Raw genomic sequence first — 15,442 nt, 5'->3', positions numbered from 1 at the left:
GATGAGGCGTCAATAATGTTAGATTAAATTTACGTTGCGAACAAGATTCTTGATGTGGTAAGCTGAGTACTTTGATGTTCCTGAAAGGTTGGCAGTAGGATTGGTGTCGATGGCTAGGTGTACATTGCTTTGCTGCCTCAAGATCCAATAAGATGCGAATTCTCATACCCGACCTCTGAGGTAGCGTCATCCGCGGCCGTCATGTTTGGTGGACTATTCCTCGTGTTGATTCGGATCTGCGTCGCATGTACGTGTCAAACGCCCATGGCATGGAGACCACGAAATAGCGAGACTCGAGACATCGTGGTGGGTTTTCTTTCTCCGCCTTTCTGTCGAACTCGACGCGGACATATTGGCCATTGCTGGCACATCAACTATGGCGGAAGGCCGGTTTTATACCCTATTCACCTTCGCCAGCAGAGAGACGTTAATAGGTGCTTCGTGGTTGTGCCTTTCTGACGAAAACTTCATACATCCCATCAAAATGACCAGTATAGTACTCAACGAATTCGAAGACATCGCCAAAGCACTCGAAAACGACGTAACGTAGATGGGAGGTAGAGAGATCTTCACAATGAGGCATCCGTGAAGTTGTGAACAGAATGTTTCCGATCGTCAGCTGTCAAGTTTCCCGGGACACCCATTGCAACAGAGACGTTTCTGATAAGCAGAAGTGAAGGGTTCCTGGTGACATGGTGACAGATTGTTCGTTTTCATCTTTGAACCGGGTCGTTCTGTGACTATTTGGCGGTATAGTCACCGCCGGAGTTGCACCCTGGTCAGTCTGTCTGTTGCTGGTCCACATCGAGGTCGCAACACGTCTTATGTATGTGGAGATATCCGGTTGGTGCCTGGAGCCAACACTTCCAACCCTGACACTGTCATTGTCTGTTGCTTGGCACTTTAGGCAGAAACCTCGGTGTTGTGAAATTACTTAAGTTGTGTTAATAAGAGGTCCCCCCATGGGCATCGTGCAAGTCCGCAGACCAATTTCTCGACACTTTCTCCAAATAATATCACGATGGCATCGGAAGACGAGATGCAAGAAGACGCCACGTATCTAGCCGGCCGAGCCGCGTTTTACGACGCTTGTGAAGCCGGCAATCTGGAGGGTCTAAAGATATTGCTTACCGAGCGGCCAAACCTCAACATCAGCGCTCTGCACGAGTACACTTGGACTGATTGGAAAACTCCTCTGCAAGCTGCCGTCAGCGCGGGCCACCTTGACATTGTCGGCTTTCTCCTCGCTCTCCGGGTCGATTTGGAAACGAGATGTTTGCAGCAAATGGAATCATACACCGCCCTCCACTACGCTGCGTTGAGATCTTCGCCGGAGATGGTGCGCGTTTTGATTGCTGCTGGGGCCGATGCGCATGCGAAATTTCGTAATCACCAAGACTGGGATGCGCCTGCCTTGCTTCTCCCTCTAGAGTCTGTCTACCCCCGCTACGGCATTGGTAAAGTCAGGCAGGAGCATTACGACACAATGACAATCTTCCTCGAGCTCGGGCATGATATTAACCACCCCGGTGACAGTGGCATTCCTGGACATGGCTCTCTGGTAATAAATCAATGATTAGCTCACTGGAAAAAAAAGAAACTAGGCTGATTGATTCTTCTTAGATCTCGCGCGCTGTGATGTGCAACAGCCGAGATTTGGTCAAGTGGCTTGTCGACCGCGGCGCGACCACCTCAAATTACCTGGTGGGTTTGTCCAAGGTATACGGCTGGCCGAATAAATCTCCATATAAGCGCCTAGCAGAGTTGAGGGGCTTAACTGAGGAAGACTGCGGGGGCAACCGCACTTTCAGGTATCTGGTTGAGGAGCTGGGATTACGGGAAGAGGAAGAAGAATGATTCTTTCATCTGCTAGAGTAATAGGGCAAGACTGCTTACCCTGGCCAATCTCAGGATCTGCTTTTCTGCAATAAAAGCAGCTATTTTGAGGTAAGCATCTGGCGAGGCTGTTGCGCCTGAACGACAGGACCAAGTGCAAACAAACGATGGCGGATACAGTCTTCATAGCTTTGACATGGCACGAAACTTCGCAAATTCCAAGAAAGGCAGGTTAATTGCCAATGATTCTCATCTTGGACTGTCATCATGGTATAAAATACATTGCATGAAGCACGGCAAATCATTTCTTGTTGGTGATCTACGCACTAGGGTTAAAACACTGAAACCTATGAGAACATCGTCCATTTTCTAAAAAAATATGATGTTTACTATGTCCAACTGGATCCTTTCCCTGTAAGCTGTGGCACATGCGCATACCTCACTACATACGTCGTATACGGCAAGGAACGCGGATGACGAAGGACGACGACGATACAGAATCAGTCAAATTTTCTAGCACCTTAACCGTCATGCCTTTTGGCAGGACGTTGCGTTTCAGGGTTGCGTGATGTGATTTTCCTTCTGACCACATGCGGAACCTGTGGAGGAATCGCCGATGCCCTCAAGTGAAAACGAGACTTGTGCATGCTAATTTGCATAGTATAATACTCATATCTAGAGGTTAGAGTATTTCTGACTCACGCGGTCATCCATCAATATAAATTGCCCTAGATCTCTAAACATGGCTTTGTCCCACTTGAATGGTTCCAATCTCGTGTTCTTTTGTTCTTCCCCCAGTTAGCTCAAATCAATGCCAAGACCCGAGCGAGGTGCTTATGGCACTTAGTCTTCGATCACATTTAGCAGCGGCTCCGGCTTGTCTCCTTTTTGTACTCATTCACTTGGGAATACAGAAGAAAGAGGTTTATATTAACCAAAGGCCTAAGAATGCGTCGTACTATGGGAGCTTGGGCAATATCTCATCAGTCCATAATGGAGAAGGCTTTCTATTATTTCAATCCTCCCTCCAAACTTCTACACTTCCACAGCGTATAAGGTCTAATAAGTGCTGGCACGATGTATGACCGACACGGGGTGAAATAGACACTTCTACGATGTTTTGGCAATATCAACATCCCCAACTGTAGTAACCACAGAATGGATAACCTGATATAAACCAGAGACATGTATGTGGACTGCTTCTCTCAAACCGTCAGGTCTTCCCACTCTCCCTTCAAAAACAAGGCAGTTTTGACCCCCAACTCATTTGTTAGGTCTGGCTAGGTTTAGTTCTAGCTATGTCCCATCGCGGAGATGAGTTGACATATTATTGAGCAGAGGACGGACCTGGTTATTTCCATCGTCTATGTAGTATTCATATGTTGTGAGGAATTGAATCAGCTGATAGGTCTGAGCCGGCACACTTCGTCGCAACTTAGTACCCGCTGCGCGAAGCCTTGTAAACACCCCAAGTTTGAATCCGTTCGAATTCAATGCTGAACAGCGCCGCAGGTTGGATATAGGTGTAGGAAATATGTTTCTAATTAAATACTTCATCACTGGCACAGCACATTGAAACTACAAGCAGATGACGCAGCTTAAGGATGTTATACCATAAACCGCATGACCCTTGTTCCATAGCTTTCCTGGCCGACATAATTCGAGATTCTCAAAGAGACAACTTATTATTGCCATCCTACACTGTTATCCCTCTGATGAAAGAGAGCACTGAACACTCAAGGCAGGAAAACAGGCCGTGCTGGTGTAAGAGGGTCCCACAGCAGTGACTAACAACACCTTCTGGCGGCGCAGACCTCGCTGAAGATATGCACAATTCCCTAGACAAGCCATTGATTTCGGGACCATCCCAAACATTCTTTGATCTTGGTTTTCACTCCTTCCTTAGACCGTTGGTGTCGTCCCAATCACCCGTACCTTCGCAACTTGGCAGAGGTCGTTAGCCCATGGCGCACGGGCCTGCGCCACCCCCACATCCTCTCTCGCGCCACATCTTACTCTCCCTCACCCGACGCAGGCAAAAATCTCAATTCACCACCAAAACCAATTGAACAAAAACATCAACACAACATCAACAAAAAGAAGAGGAATTGCGGGCTCAAGTTCGCATGATGATGACAAGAGTGGGATTCGAACCCACGCCAATTACTTGACTAGCACCTGAAGCTAGCGCCTTAGACCGCTCGGCCATCTTGCCTTGTTATTGAGACAGCAGCTCAGATTGTGCATGATCAAGCATGTGCGTGGGGCTGGGGTGGGGTTGGGTCAGTCGGGGCTTGCCAGTGGGTGATCAAGGTGCGTGATTGGCCCATTTGGCTTGCAATCGGGCGCCAAATTGGCAGTTTCGTCGCTTGTGCATGACCTTGAGAGTTTGAGTCAAGAGTGTGAGTCAAAAGTGGTTTATCAGCGTAAGTCTGGAAACACCTTTGACTCTCGAAGGCTTCGGCTGACCCACAACCGACGTACCGGAGCAGACTCTGCTGTCTGGTGCTGCGGTTCGGTAAGACTTTTCCCTCTGAGCGGACGCTTTATTCAACGGGCAAATTACTGATTTCATCAAGCAAACATGCAAAGATTTGTGCTGTTCTAGCGTTTCTTATCGTTTTCTTCTTCAACGTCCTTGCCGTATTGTCATCCGAAATCACTATCCGCCTGGCGAGCCATAAATCTCGGCCCGAACAGCCAAACTCTTTGGCATGATATCCGGCATCAAGGGAATCGGCCAAAACCGTAACATGGCTTTATATGTCCTAGGAAGCTACTTGGAGAATAGAAATTTCAAGACCTCACTCCCTTGATTGGTGTATTAGTTGAAACCCACTCGCTCTCATTAGCTATTGACCAAGTGAAATATGAAGAGTCTCACAATCGACATCGGGCCTCCGATATCAACCCGTTGGTTATGTTTCACTGATTCAATCTCCATAGCTACAGCCCGTATCATTCTGGTTGAAGCCACTTCATCAGCCCTGTTCCGTTGGACCCAGCCCGAGGCACTCTCCCAGTGCCTTGGCATTTGCGTAATATGCCGAAACGTGCCTGCACCGATCCCTGGAAGAGTTATTCACGATGAACGGCGAAGCATTCCTTGACTGTTTCGAAATAATTCAACGAACCGGAACACTCCAGCCCTGATCCAAGTGTCGACTGAAGCTGTGTACAATACAATCCTTGAATGTTTGTTAGCGTGGTTCTTCGTTAGAAGACTGTCTCTTTTCAGTGCTTACTTACTTCTGTAGAGAATATTCTCTTGTCTTAGAAATAACGAGGCAATTCAGGTAGAGGGTTACACCAACATTCAAGGATCGTAGCAAACTTGAGATGCGCCTCGATTGAACATACACTTTATAACATTGTATGAAGTCAAAGTTTAGTATGATTCAAATGGCTGGCCGTCATGAAGTTCCGTACACAAATTTGAGACGGCCTTCTTCACGAGTATCAGCATGTTTTAGACATTCTGAAGCCACTCTGGCTTGGATTCTTACAGATCTGAGCACAACTAAATAATTCCGTAAGACCGTTTCAGACGCGAATGCCGTGTCTTGAGACATCCTCAGAGGCTGCAATCCTGGCGCGAGGTGTTGGTAAAGCTTAGCCAATATACTGACACATCGCGGTCCATCGGCATGCTGCGATGTAGGATCTACACAGGAAACCGTATTCCATTGGATTTGCGGTTGTGATTGATGCTACCTGAGATTGCTTTCATTCGTTTCCAATCCCTGCCCGTATATATGGAAGAATATCCAGCTTTGTGATGCAGTCTCCCTAGAGGGCTTGCCCCATCTTGGCTGAGCCTACTTCCCTTCTCCAAACGACGGCCTCATTGCACGATGGGTAACTGTCTATCGATTTCCGACTTTTCGTCCTCCCCGAGCGTGTGGAGCGGATGTGAAGCGGTCGTAGATGGACTTGCGAATCTGGATCTCCTGGCCACCTCGTCGTCAAATACGCCAGCCTTTTGCCAGACGACGTGTGCGAACAACAACCGGCGATTTCCTCTCGTAATCGACAACTTCTACTACTACTCAAAACTAAATTCGCCCGATCCCGTCTTCATCAATTCCCCGCCACCAAGAAAATTTCCAAAACAGGATCCTTGCACTCGACCTTGCCCAGGCACGCAGACATACGATGATGGCTATTGCATCCGGACCGCAACGGCATCATGCGGAGGAATTGTTAGCGGCACAACGCTCTTCTCAATCTACGGGCCTTCTTCCATATCAACTTATACTCCGTCAACGACTTCGACGAGCTCAGTCATATCTACAACCTCGTCTAGCTCATCAAGCTCCTCGGTTCCGACGTCGACAAGCTCTTCTGTCCCTTCAAGTACCACAGTGTCCCCGACAAGTAGCAGAACAATGACCTCGACAATTACATCTTCTACATTGGAGATTTCGTCATCAACATCTGTGAGTTTGATGAGTACCACGATCGCGAGTTCGGACTCCACAAGCACTGGGTTAGCAAGCACATTTACAACATCATCAACATCCGCGATCACGAGCATCTCCACGTCTTCAAACTCTAACCCAGCAACGTCGATGAGTACTTCAAGCAGCGTAAATAACATCTCAAACTCACTTCAGACGACCAGTCAGGATGGCACGTCAAGCTCTACTGGCATTTCAAGCTCTACTGATACGTCGAGCTCTGTTGGCACTTCCAGTGCCTCCAGCAATGCCGCGAGCAGCTTTTCGAGCAGCACATCAAGCAGTGCCCAGGGGGTTAGCAGCTTGGATACCATAACCGGCAGTTCACCCATGACCAGCTCGAGCGTCATCCCTGGTACAACCAACAGTCCGGTCTTCAGTTCAATGACTGGTCCACGCTTCACCAACACCACCTCCAGCACGAGCGGCACGACTTTCACGCCAGTTAGCAGCATGACGAGTGGTCTAGTCGGAGAATCCAGCACGGCAACAAGTCAAATCACGAGATCATCAGCTCAGATACCTCCCACGCTGTCAAGTCTCACCACTTCTTCACGATCTTCCACCATCCCAGCTACGAGCGCTGGTAGCTCGAGGCCCGCTTCCTCCACGACAAGGATAAGCAGCACCACCGCACCACCGCCTGCCACCACTATTCCCATCATGACCACGACCACTGATGCCATGCAAGCCATCCCTCCGATGCTTTTATCGGATTTCCTGGTTGCTATCATTGGAGGCCCATTGCAAAGTCAACATGCTCAGACTCTTTCTTGAAAGAGTAACGTTTGTCGGCAAAGCATGGCAGGGTATTTAGCCTAGGTTATGTCAGACCACGCCTTCATAAACAGGTAAAGCAGTTCACCCAATGCTTGTATCACAGTTAATCTACGTAATGGCAGCATCTAGTGTAGGGTGAATTGTTGTACCAGATTATGAAGACCTGGCTTCATACCCGTCACTGAATTTGGCCTCATGTTCGGTATTGCGTTGCCGCTAGTCCGGTTTCTTAGAAGAGTATGATCTATGTGACAGGTCTGAAAAGGGCGGAAGAACATGTTGGTCTCATTCAGCGTGCGCCTGCGTCCTTCAGTCCTATAGAATTGTATTCTTAGCTGGCAAAGGCTGACCAAGGTGTTTGTGAATATCCGTTCTTAGACTATATAGTGTATTGTGCAAAGCGACCGACGGTCACCACCTAAGTGCTTGAGCATTTGAAACGACGACCAGATATGACCATATAGGTAAGTAGAGCACGAGACGAAGAAGTTTTGAAGTGTATGTCAGATATGTCAGACACCACTGTTCTTCCCTCTGTCGTAAATGAAGCAATCTAACTTAGAAACAGTGCTAAGACCAAAGCAACATAACCGCTGAAAGAGCCAATTCTCTTGACTCGGGGCTCACAGCGACGAGTCCTCCGCGAATTCGGATTGCAGTGCTTCCACGGAGCGTCCGAGGGCTTGACTTGACTCCACAAGTGCTCCGGGGCGAGAAACCGGCCGTCAAGCTGGGCAGACTCTGGACAAAGTACAGACCGGAGACGGCAGGCCCGGAGGTTCACTATGCGCCACCGACTGGCGATAGCACCGCGGCGCCAGTCCGGGATGCCCGCCCGGTGCGGGGTGGGCGAAAAAACAAGCTTTAGGTCTCATCCCACCGCGGCAGCCCATCCCTGAAGCCGCTCCACCAAAGGGGCCTTGTTCATCTCGGCACTTCGGCATGCTTATCAGCTAATTCATCCAGTAACGCGGTGCAATTCAGCTTTTGACCTGCCTAATCCGTAGCTAATCACCATGCGTTAACTTTGGAGCAGCACTCTACACACTGTCGATACGAATTGATCATTTGCCCATCATATATGAGCAGCAATACAATATGAACAACGACATGCCTCCTTGGGCTAGATATGTCCACTCTTTCTAAATGCCCATGGCGTCATTCGGGAGGGCTCCGTTTGCGAGCGATTCGCCGGCGGTCCGATCGTGGGGTGCGATGCTTCGATATATAGTTGGTTCCATGGCATGCAAGGCACATTTCTTGGCCCTCCTTGGCTCTTGCTTGGCAGCTCCTTCGTTCCCTTGAGCCTCACGCGTGTCTCAAACGGTATTCCGGGTCTTGAAATATGCGCTCGTCAAGCATCGTCGCCGGCGTCCTCGCCGCCCTGCCCCTCGTCTCGGCCTGGGTCTCACCCCACGCCCACCGCCAGCGTCTCGCGAACCGTCAAGCCGCAGCGCCGACGCAGGTGGAGGAGCGGGGACCGCTGCGCCGGAGCGATTTGCAGTACTACAACAACAAGACCAGTGGTAAGTGGACGCTCGACAACCCGGCTTTCGGTCTGATTCTCACTAAATGCCCTCCCCATTGCAGGCTTCTATGTTGACGGAACCTCGATCCCTGAGGTGAACTTCAACGTTGGCGAAAGCTATGCCGGCCTGATTCCCGTCGATGCGACGAAGCCTGAAGCCGAGCAGCAGAAGAACTTTTTCTGGTTCTTCCCGACTGAGAACCCCGCCGGCAAGGACGATGTCATCATCTGGTTCAATGGCGGCCCGGGATGCTCATCCATGGAGGGTAAGCCGATTTCGATGTAATACCGAGGATTCCCATCACTTACAACTACCAGGATTCCTGCAAGAGAACGGCCCGTTCCTCTGGCAGTACGGAACCATCAGGCCCGTCCCCAACGCCTGGTCATGGCACAAGCTAGCCAACGTGATCTGGTACGCCCTCCGCCCTCCTCTCCTGAGGTCTCGCGAGCTAACAATCACAGGGTCGAGTACCCCATCGGTACCGGCTTCAGCTCCGGCAACGTCACGGCCACGAACAACGCCGAGACCGCCGACCAGTTCGCCTCCTTCTGGAAGAACTTCGTCTCCACGTTCGACCTCCAGGGCAAGAACCTCTACATCGCCGGCGAGAGCTACGCCGGCATCTACGTGCCCTACGTCGGCGCCGCCATGCTCGACAAAAACGACACGGCCTACTACAACGTCAAGGGCGCCCTCTACTACGACCCTGTCATGCCCTACTCGGACGACCTCGGCTTCGACCACGCCGCGCTCCCCGCCTTCCACCGCTACTGGGAGAACGTCTTCGGCTTCTCCAAGAGCATGAAGGCCCAGCTCGACGCCGACAACGACAAGTGCGAGCTCGACACCTACCTCGCCAAGCACCTCGCCTACCCCCCGCCGCCGACTCCCTGGGAGAGCGTCAAGTGGGACCCCGACTATGATGTGGTGAACCACTTTGACAACTACATCAACGCCATCAACCCCTGCTTCAACGGCTACCACGTCCTCGACACCTGCCCCGTGCTGTGGGACGTCCTCGGCTTCCCGTCCGTCATGTACTCCCCGCCCAACACGACGCTGTACTTCAACATCCCAGAGGTGCGCAAGGCCATCCACGTGCCCGTCGACTACCCCTCCTGGAGCGAGTGCCAGGACCCCGTCTTCGTCGGCGGCGAGGACAACTACAACGGCACCGAGCACGAGGCCAAGTTCCAGACGCTCGTCGAGCGCACCAACAACGTGCACGTCGGCTCCGGCCAGGCCGATTATGTGATCCAGCCCAACGTCACGGCGCTCGGCATCCAGCGCATCCGGTGGAACGGCAAGCAGGGCTTCGAGACGCAGCCGGCGGACGAGTTGCTGCTCCCGGATGTTGATAACACCGACGACAACGTGATCAGCTGGGCCGGCGGCAACGTGCAGGGCGTGGTGCACACGGAGCGCGGGTTCACGCACTCGACCGCCAAGCTGAGCGGGCACATGGTCCCGCAGTACAACCCGGGCGTCGCGCTGAGGCATGCCGAGTTTATGTTGGGAAGGGTGAAGTCGATGACTAAGGGCGACCCGTGGACGATCAAGATTTCGACCAACTTTGAGTATCCCTATTAATGTATTGAGAATATAGGTTTGTGGCTGCATGTAGACCTAATTTACCTTCAATTTAGATGTTTATTGAATAATTATAAATTCAAAGGTCAGCCATCAGTGTTCACAAATAAGATGACAGCGTAGCACATTTCAAGAGAGAACATCACAAAAGAATGAAAACACAAGTATGCGAACGATTCTATTTCGCATCGAGACCAAGTAGACTTGCAACAAGGCCCATGAGGCGGCGCGTCGCCGCACTGCTCTATGTAACCAGATACACACCCATGCCACACATCGCGTTCAAGTCGTCCCCCCAAACTTTTACAAAGTCACTGGTCTCATTCATCCCTGAACATGACAAAACGTGTGCTTGAAAAATCCGCCCGCCCCTGCCCCCTTTTTGTATGTAAGCCCTTCGACTCCAAGTCACCGAGTCCAAACGCCGAAGAACAAGAGGTTGGGAACATTCCTTTCAAGCATGGAACGCAAGGCTGCACACATATGCTGCCGCTCCCCCGTTTGCAAATGCAGATGCAAGAGCTTTCGTTTCTGTCGCTTATTGCTTGAGGATGGCCTTGCCCTTGGCCTTGGCGGCGGCGAGAGCGCCGGAGAGGCCGAACTGGGAGGCGAAGCCGTCGATACGGTGGACGGCGTTGAGGTTCTTGACGGCGACCATCTGGAAGCAGGTGGCGGAGCCCTGGCGCGAGGCGATGACGGACCAGGCGAGGAAGAGCTCCCAGATGCGGTACCAGCGCTGGCCGTACTTGGCGGTGATGGCGTTGGCGTTGCCGAGCCAGTTACGGTACCAGCGCCAGAGAGTACCGGAGTAGTGAACACCGACGGTGTCGACGCTCTTGATCTCCCAGCCGGCCTTCTCGAGGCAAGAGATGTAGTACCAGAGAGGGGTGGAAGCGTCGGCGCCGGGGAAGATGTACTTGTTGAGGAAGGTGCCCCAGATAAGGTCCTCGTACTGCCAGGGTCTGCGGAGGCCGGAGAGCTGGACGTACATGGCACCGTCATCCTCGAGCATGTCGTAGCACTGGCGGAAGAAACCGGTGAGGCGCTTGATGCCGACGTGCTCGCCCATCTCGAGCTGGGTGATCTTGTTGAACTTCTTCTTGGGGATATCGCGGTAGTCGGAGACGAGCAGCTGGGACTGGGTCTCAGGGATGCCGGCGCGGCGGAGGGCGTCGTTGCCCCAGGCGGCCTGGTTGCGGGCGAGGGTGGCTCCGGTGACGTGGGCGCCGTAGTTGACGGAGGCGAAGCGGGCGAGGGTTCCCCAGCCGCAGCCGATGTCGAGCATGGTCTCGCCCTCCTTGAGGTCGATCTTCTCGCAGACGATGGCCATCTTGTTGTCCTGCATCTCCTCGAGGGTCTCCTCGCGGGTGATGTCGGAGAAGACGCCCGAGGTGTAGATCATGCGGGGACCGAGGAACCAGGCGTAGTGGTCGTTGCCGGAGTCGTAGGTGGGGCGGACCTGCTCCTCGTCCTGCTCGCGGGAGTGGAAGGCGACGTCGCGGATGAAGGTGAAGAGGATGAACTTGAGAACGGCCCAGGTGAACTGGAAGGTGCACCAGTCGTGGCGGTACTCCATGATCTCGAGGCAGTCGCCGTTGAACTCGACGTCGCCGTCAAAGTACATTTCGTAGAAGGTCTTGATGGGGATCTTGTTGCGTCCGCTCCATCGCTGCTTGTCGGCCTCCTTCTTGAAGGTGATGTAGTGCTCGACGGGGCGGCCGGGCAACTTGGCCTTGTCGTTGATGCGCGGGGAGTAGGTGGAGGCGATGGTCCAGACGACGATCAGGGCCGGGAAGAAGCAGAGCAGGAGGAAGAAGGTGTAGGTCTTCCAGCCGCCGCCAACGGAGCGGGTGAGCCACCAAGGTACGCCGAAGACGAGAGCTCCGAGCACCCAGTTCGAGAAGGACTCGTGGCCGGGGCCCTCAGCAGGAAGTGGCGCATTGTAGATGGCGGGGTACTGTGAGAGGATGGTGGTTAGCGGGAGGTTATTCAGATGAAGCCAATTGAGCTCAATTGGATGCGTGCGACCACACATCTCTCTCTCCTCATGGATCGAAAAAAGGGGAGGGAAAAAAACTCACGTCAGTGGTCTTGATGCCGCAGTCCTCGGTGGTGCTGAACTTGGCGGGGGGTTGGGGAGGGGTCTTGATGAAGGTGATGTCGCCCTCGAGCTGGTCGCCCTTGAGCTTCTCGGACGCCATGGTGAAGTATCCGTAGGTTGGACTCGTGAGAAACGGGCAGTGTTTCTTCACGATGCGGCTCTCAGCAGAGGGAAGGGGGTGGGTGGTGGTTTTGAAGGTGAACCTCTGTGGCTAGCCGGCCGTGTGGACAGATTTAAGCTGGGAGCTCATTCCGTCATTCTAGACGCGCCCGCGCCCGGGGGGGGTCTCTCAGGCCCTGGTGGCTTTCTGGGTGCTGGGCCTCTGTCTGTCTGGCCCTGAGGTGGTGGCTGCTACCCTGCTGGTGTCCCAGGCTCACCGTCCCAACCTGTGCTCCTGGAATTGTCTGAGCAGCGAGTCCAGCCAATCTAAGCGGCTTGCGCGTCGTGCGGCGCCCGTTTGTACCCACTCCAGCGAACTGGGAGTGGGCACCACCACGCAGGGGTCGCTGAAAAAACAGGTCTCAACGGCACCTGAGTGGCTGCCAGCCCCAGGGGCCCCGACAACACCCCACCAACAGACCGTCCTCGCCAAGTCAGTTGAGGCCACGAAGTGTGTAAAAAGTCTTCACCGCCCACCTCCCCCAGGTCCTGTACCCTGTGGCTTCCCCTATGTTTGTAGCGATAAAGAACGGTAAGGGCCTTGCTCGCTGCTATTTGGACAGGGCCTCTCAATTCGCTAATTGTGATTGGACATTGAGAATTCCATTGGCCAATTTGCCGTTTCTACAGAGATACCGAGGACCCTTAAAGTAAAAGGGGTGCTTCAAAAGCAGATAGAGATCATCGCCAAAAGGAGCCTCTCAGTTCAGCCTCCCAGCATTTATTGAGACGAGACGAGAAGAGAGCCTCGCAAGGTCGATGCAGCGGACAATAAACGATAATCCACAATACCATTGCTTTTCTCGTGTTCGGGTCTACCGGGTTGGCTGCTGCTGCCCACCACCAGCCGGTAACACCTCATCACCTGAGATACCGTTTTATCAGATGCATTAGCCTGAGCGGTTTCGCAGAGCCAGACATGTGTTTTGGAAAAGACCCCAGCACCAGCTCCGGTCCGGCCCCCCAGATAGTGGGTTTCTTCCGACAGCGGGTCCTTGACGGCCCCGCCAGCTCCCCGCACCGGCTTTCGGCTCCGAGATTGGAGCAACCAGCTATGGCTAAGCCTTTTGCTCCTTCAACCCCATGCGGTCAATGGGAGATCCTTTGATCGCGCTGTAGTGGTGGAGTCCAAACATTGACTCCTCCGAGATCTCAATCTCCCGTTTGCCTCGCTGGTACACCTCCGCATCGTACTCGTCGATCGCCGCCGCAAGAGTCTGCCGGCCCTCCTTCACGGCCGTGATGGCCTTGACCAGGTTTCCGGCGTCCTGCAGTGCATTATTCAAGCCCTGGCCACGGACTGGAGTGTTCTCACGGTTAGAGCCAGCAAATTTGTCTTCGGGCTTGGAGTGCGCACTCACAAGGACACATGGGGTGCGCGGCGTCGCCGGCAACGGTGACGCGCCCGCCAAAGTTTTTCCATGGCGCAATTCTTTTCCACTCTGCGTACTACACCCAGTCAGCGACTTCAGTGATATGTTGTTAAGATTTGAACATCATATACCTTGTCACGCGGAATGTATGTGTCATCCGGGACCCAGAGCGCAGCAGACCGGTACGGCTCGCAGTACGGCTCCGCGAGCTTCTTGAAATATTTCATCCTGTCCTCGTTTGTCTCGGGAGGATCTTCAGTGCTCCAAAGAGACAGCGCGACCTGGAACTCCCAGGTTTCCGGGTCCTCGGGATCAGGAACATCGGCCACTGTAATAAGTCAGCTCAAGCACACATCATCCAGGAGATGGAACCCACCAGCGAGAAAGAACAGAGTGTCTTGGTCCGGATGAACAGCCATCTCGACTTTTGTTAGTTTTGTGGTCATTACAACGGCAACTCTCACAGCTTACATTGGCAATCGGGTGAATCTTGCTCCTGAGATATCGAGCCTGCTCCGCCGTGTACCGACATCCAATGTTCTGTCTTAACGTTAGTAACTTCGACACATATCTCATACTCCTCATCACATACCGTAGAAATCAACGGGACCCGATCCAGCTCCTTGGCATCGCCATTCACGAGGTGATCTCTCACAACACTCTTCGCTACCACACGTCAGCCAACCAACATTCCCCCAACCCAGCCAAACGCAACTCACCACCATCCGCCCCAACAATCACATCCACACGCACCACCTCGCCATTCTCAAAAGTAGCCGTGACCCCCTCTCCACTCGTATCGACCCCCGCCAGCTTATACCCAAACCTCACATCGATCCCGCGCCGGAACAGATCCCTCAGCTTCCTGCGCACGACCCGTCTGCCGTCGTCCACCTTCGCCGCAACCAGCACCTCGCCCGTCTTGCCGTCCACGACCGGCAGGCTCTGGGCCTCGTCGTGCGAGGGCTCGTGCCAGGGGTTCGTGTGCGCGCTGCTCAGAGCGGCGAAGAGCTCGGGCGGGAGGCACTGCTCGACGTTGCGGCGGGACCAGTGCAGGGCCATCGTCCACGTTCGCGGGTTGTCCTCGTAGGTTTGTCTGGGGAGGGTCTCGAAGACGGAGACTCGGACGTTGGCCTGCGCGGGTTAGCATCTTTGTGTGTGTCTGTGTTCGTGGCCGTGTGTGGAGATGGACGGGCAACCTTTTTCAGTCCTTGGGCGAGGAGGAGGCCGGTTGCACCTGGGGCTCGTTAGTACGTGGGTTGTTTCGGGATAATAGACATGTTGTTTGGCGTACCTGCTCCGATGATTGCAACATGGAGATTCGGAGAAGACATCTCGGTTCCTAGAATGCTGATGCGAATATCGGTAGTATGGGAGTTATATCAAGAGTGAGTCCAAGTTGGCTATGAGAACAGCCTGATCATTCCAACTCACGAGGATCATCATTTATACTTTACTCACAAGGTATCGTCGTACTTCACGTTGTGTTGATGATCCGTTCATGATGGTATCCCGGAAGGCCGGGAGTGAGTTCGACTCGCGCTTTCGCGGTTACAACAAGAGCGACGTTATCCCGCCGGCTGAAGTCATTCATTCAACTGCAAATGTCTT

At 53.1% G+C, this 15,442-nt stretch overlaps 3 protein-coding genes and 1 non-coding gene across 4 annotated transcripts; 1 reads left to right on the top strand and 3 right to left on the bottom strand.

Annotated features, from left to right (window-relative positions):
- Window positions 1-3,969: 3,969 nt before the first annotated feature.
- On the bottom strand, window positions 3,970-4,051 carry COL26b_005028. The gene has a single exon. It is a non-coding gene; the product is annotated as a tRNA-Leu (tRNA).
- Window positions 4,052-8,421: 4,370 nt separating this feature from the next.
- On the top strand, window positions 8,422-10,198 carry COL26b_005027 (uncharacterized protein; the record flags this gene model as incomplete). Its single annotated transcript, XM_053177884.1, has 4 exons — window positions 8,422-8,602; window positions 8,667-8,870; window positions 8,923-9,019; window positions 9,070-10,198. 4 exons carry the CDS (start codon window positions 8,422-8,424, stop codon window positions 10,196-10,198), a joined length of 1,611 nt encoding a protein of 536 aa, XP_053038193.1.
- A 538-nt stretch (window positions 10,199-10,736) lies between these two features.
- Window positions 10,737-12,399, bottom strand: MT1 (Sphingolipid C9-methyltransferase 1; the record flags this gene model as incomplete). The annotated part of the gene is made up of 2 exons (XM_053177883.1): window positions 10,737-12,155; window positions 12,280-12,399. The coding sequence occupies 2 exons, from the start codon at window positions 12,397-12,399 to the stop codon at window positions 10,737-10,739; spliced, it is 1,539 nt and encodes a 512-aa protein (XP_053038192.1).
- A 1,117-nt stretch (window positions 12,400-13,516) lies between these two features.
- On the bottom strand, window positions 13,517-15,146 carry COL26b_005025 (uncharacterized protein; the record flags this gene model as incomplete). Its single annotated transcript, XM_053177882.1, has 7 exons — window positions 13,517-13,900; window positions 13,963-14,159; window positions 14,208-14,250; window positions 14,303-14,371; window positions 14,424-14,497; window positions 14,551-14,965; window positions 15,126-15,146. 7 exons carry the CDS (start codon window positions 15,144-15,146, stop codon window positions 13,517-13,519), a joined length of 1,203 nt encoding a protein of 400 aa, XP_053038191.1.
- Window positions 15,147-15,442: the final 296 nt, after the last annotated feature.

Source organism: Colletotrichum chrysophilum (assembly GCF_026319265.1).
Source record: "Colletotrichum chrysophilum strain AFK26 chromosome Unknown scaffold_32, whole genome shotgun sequence".
Classification (NCBI taxonomy): domain Eukaryota; kingdom Fungi; phylum Ascomycota; class Sordariomycetes; order Glomerellales; family Glomerellaceae; genus Colletotrichum; species Colletotrichum chrysophilum.
This window is presented reverse-complemented; position numbering and strand designations above follow the sequence as displayed.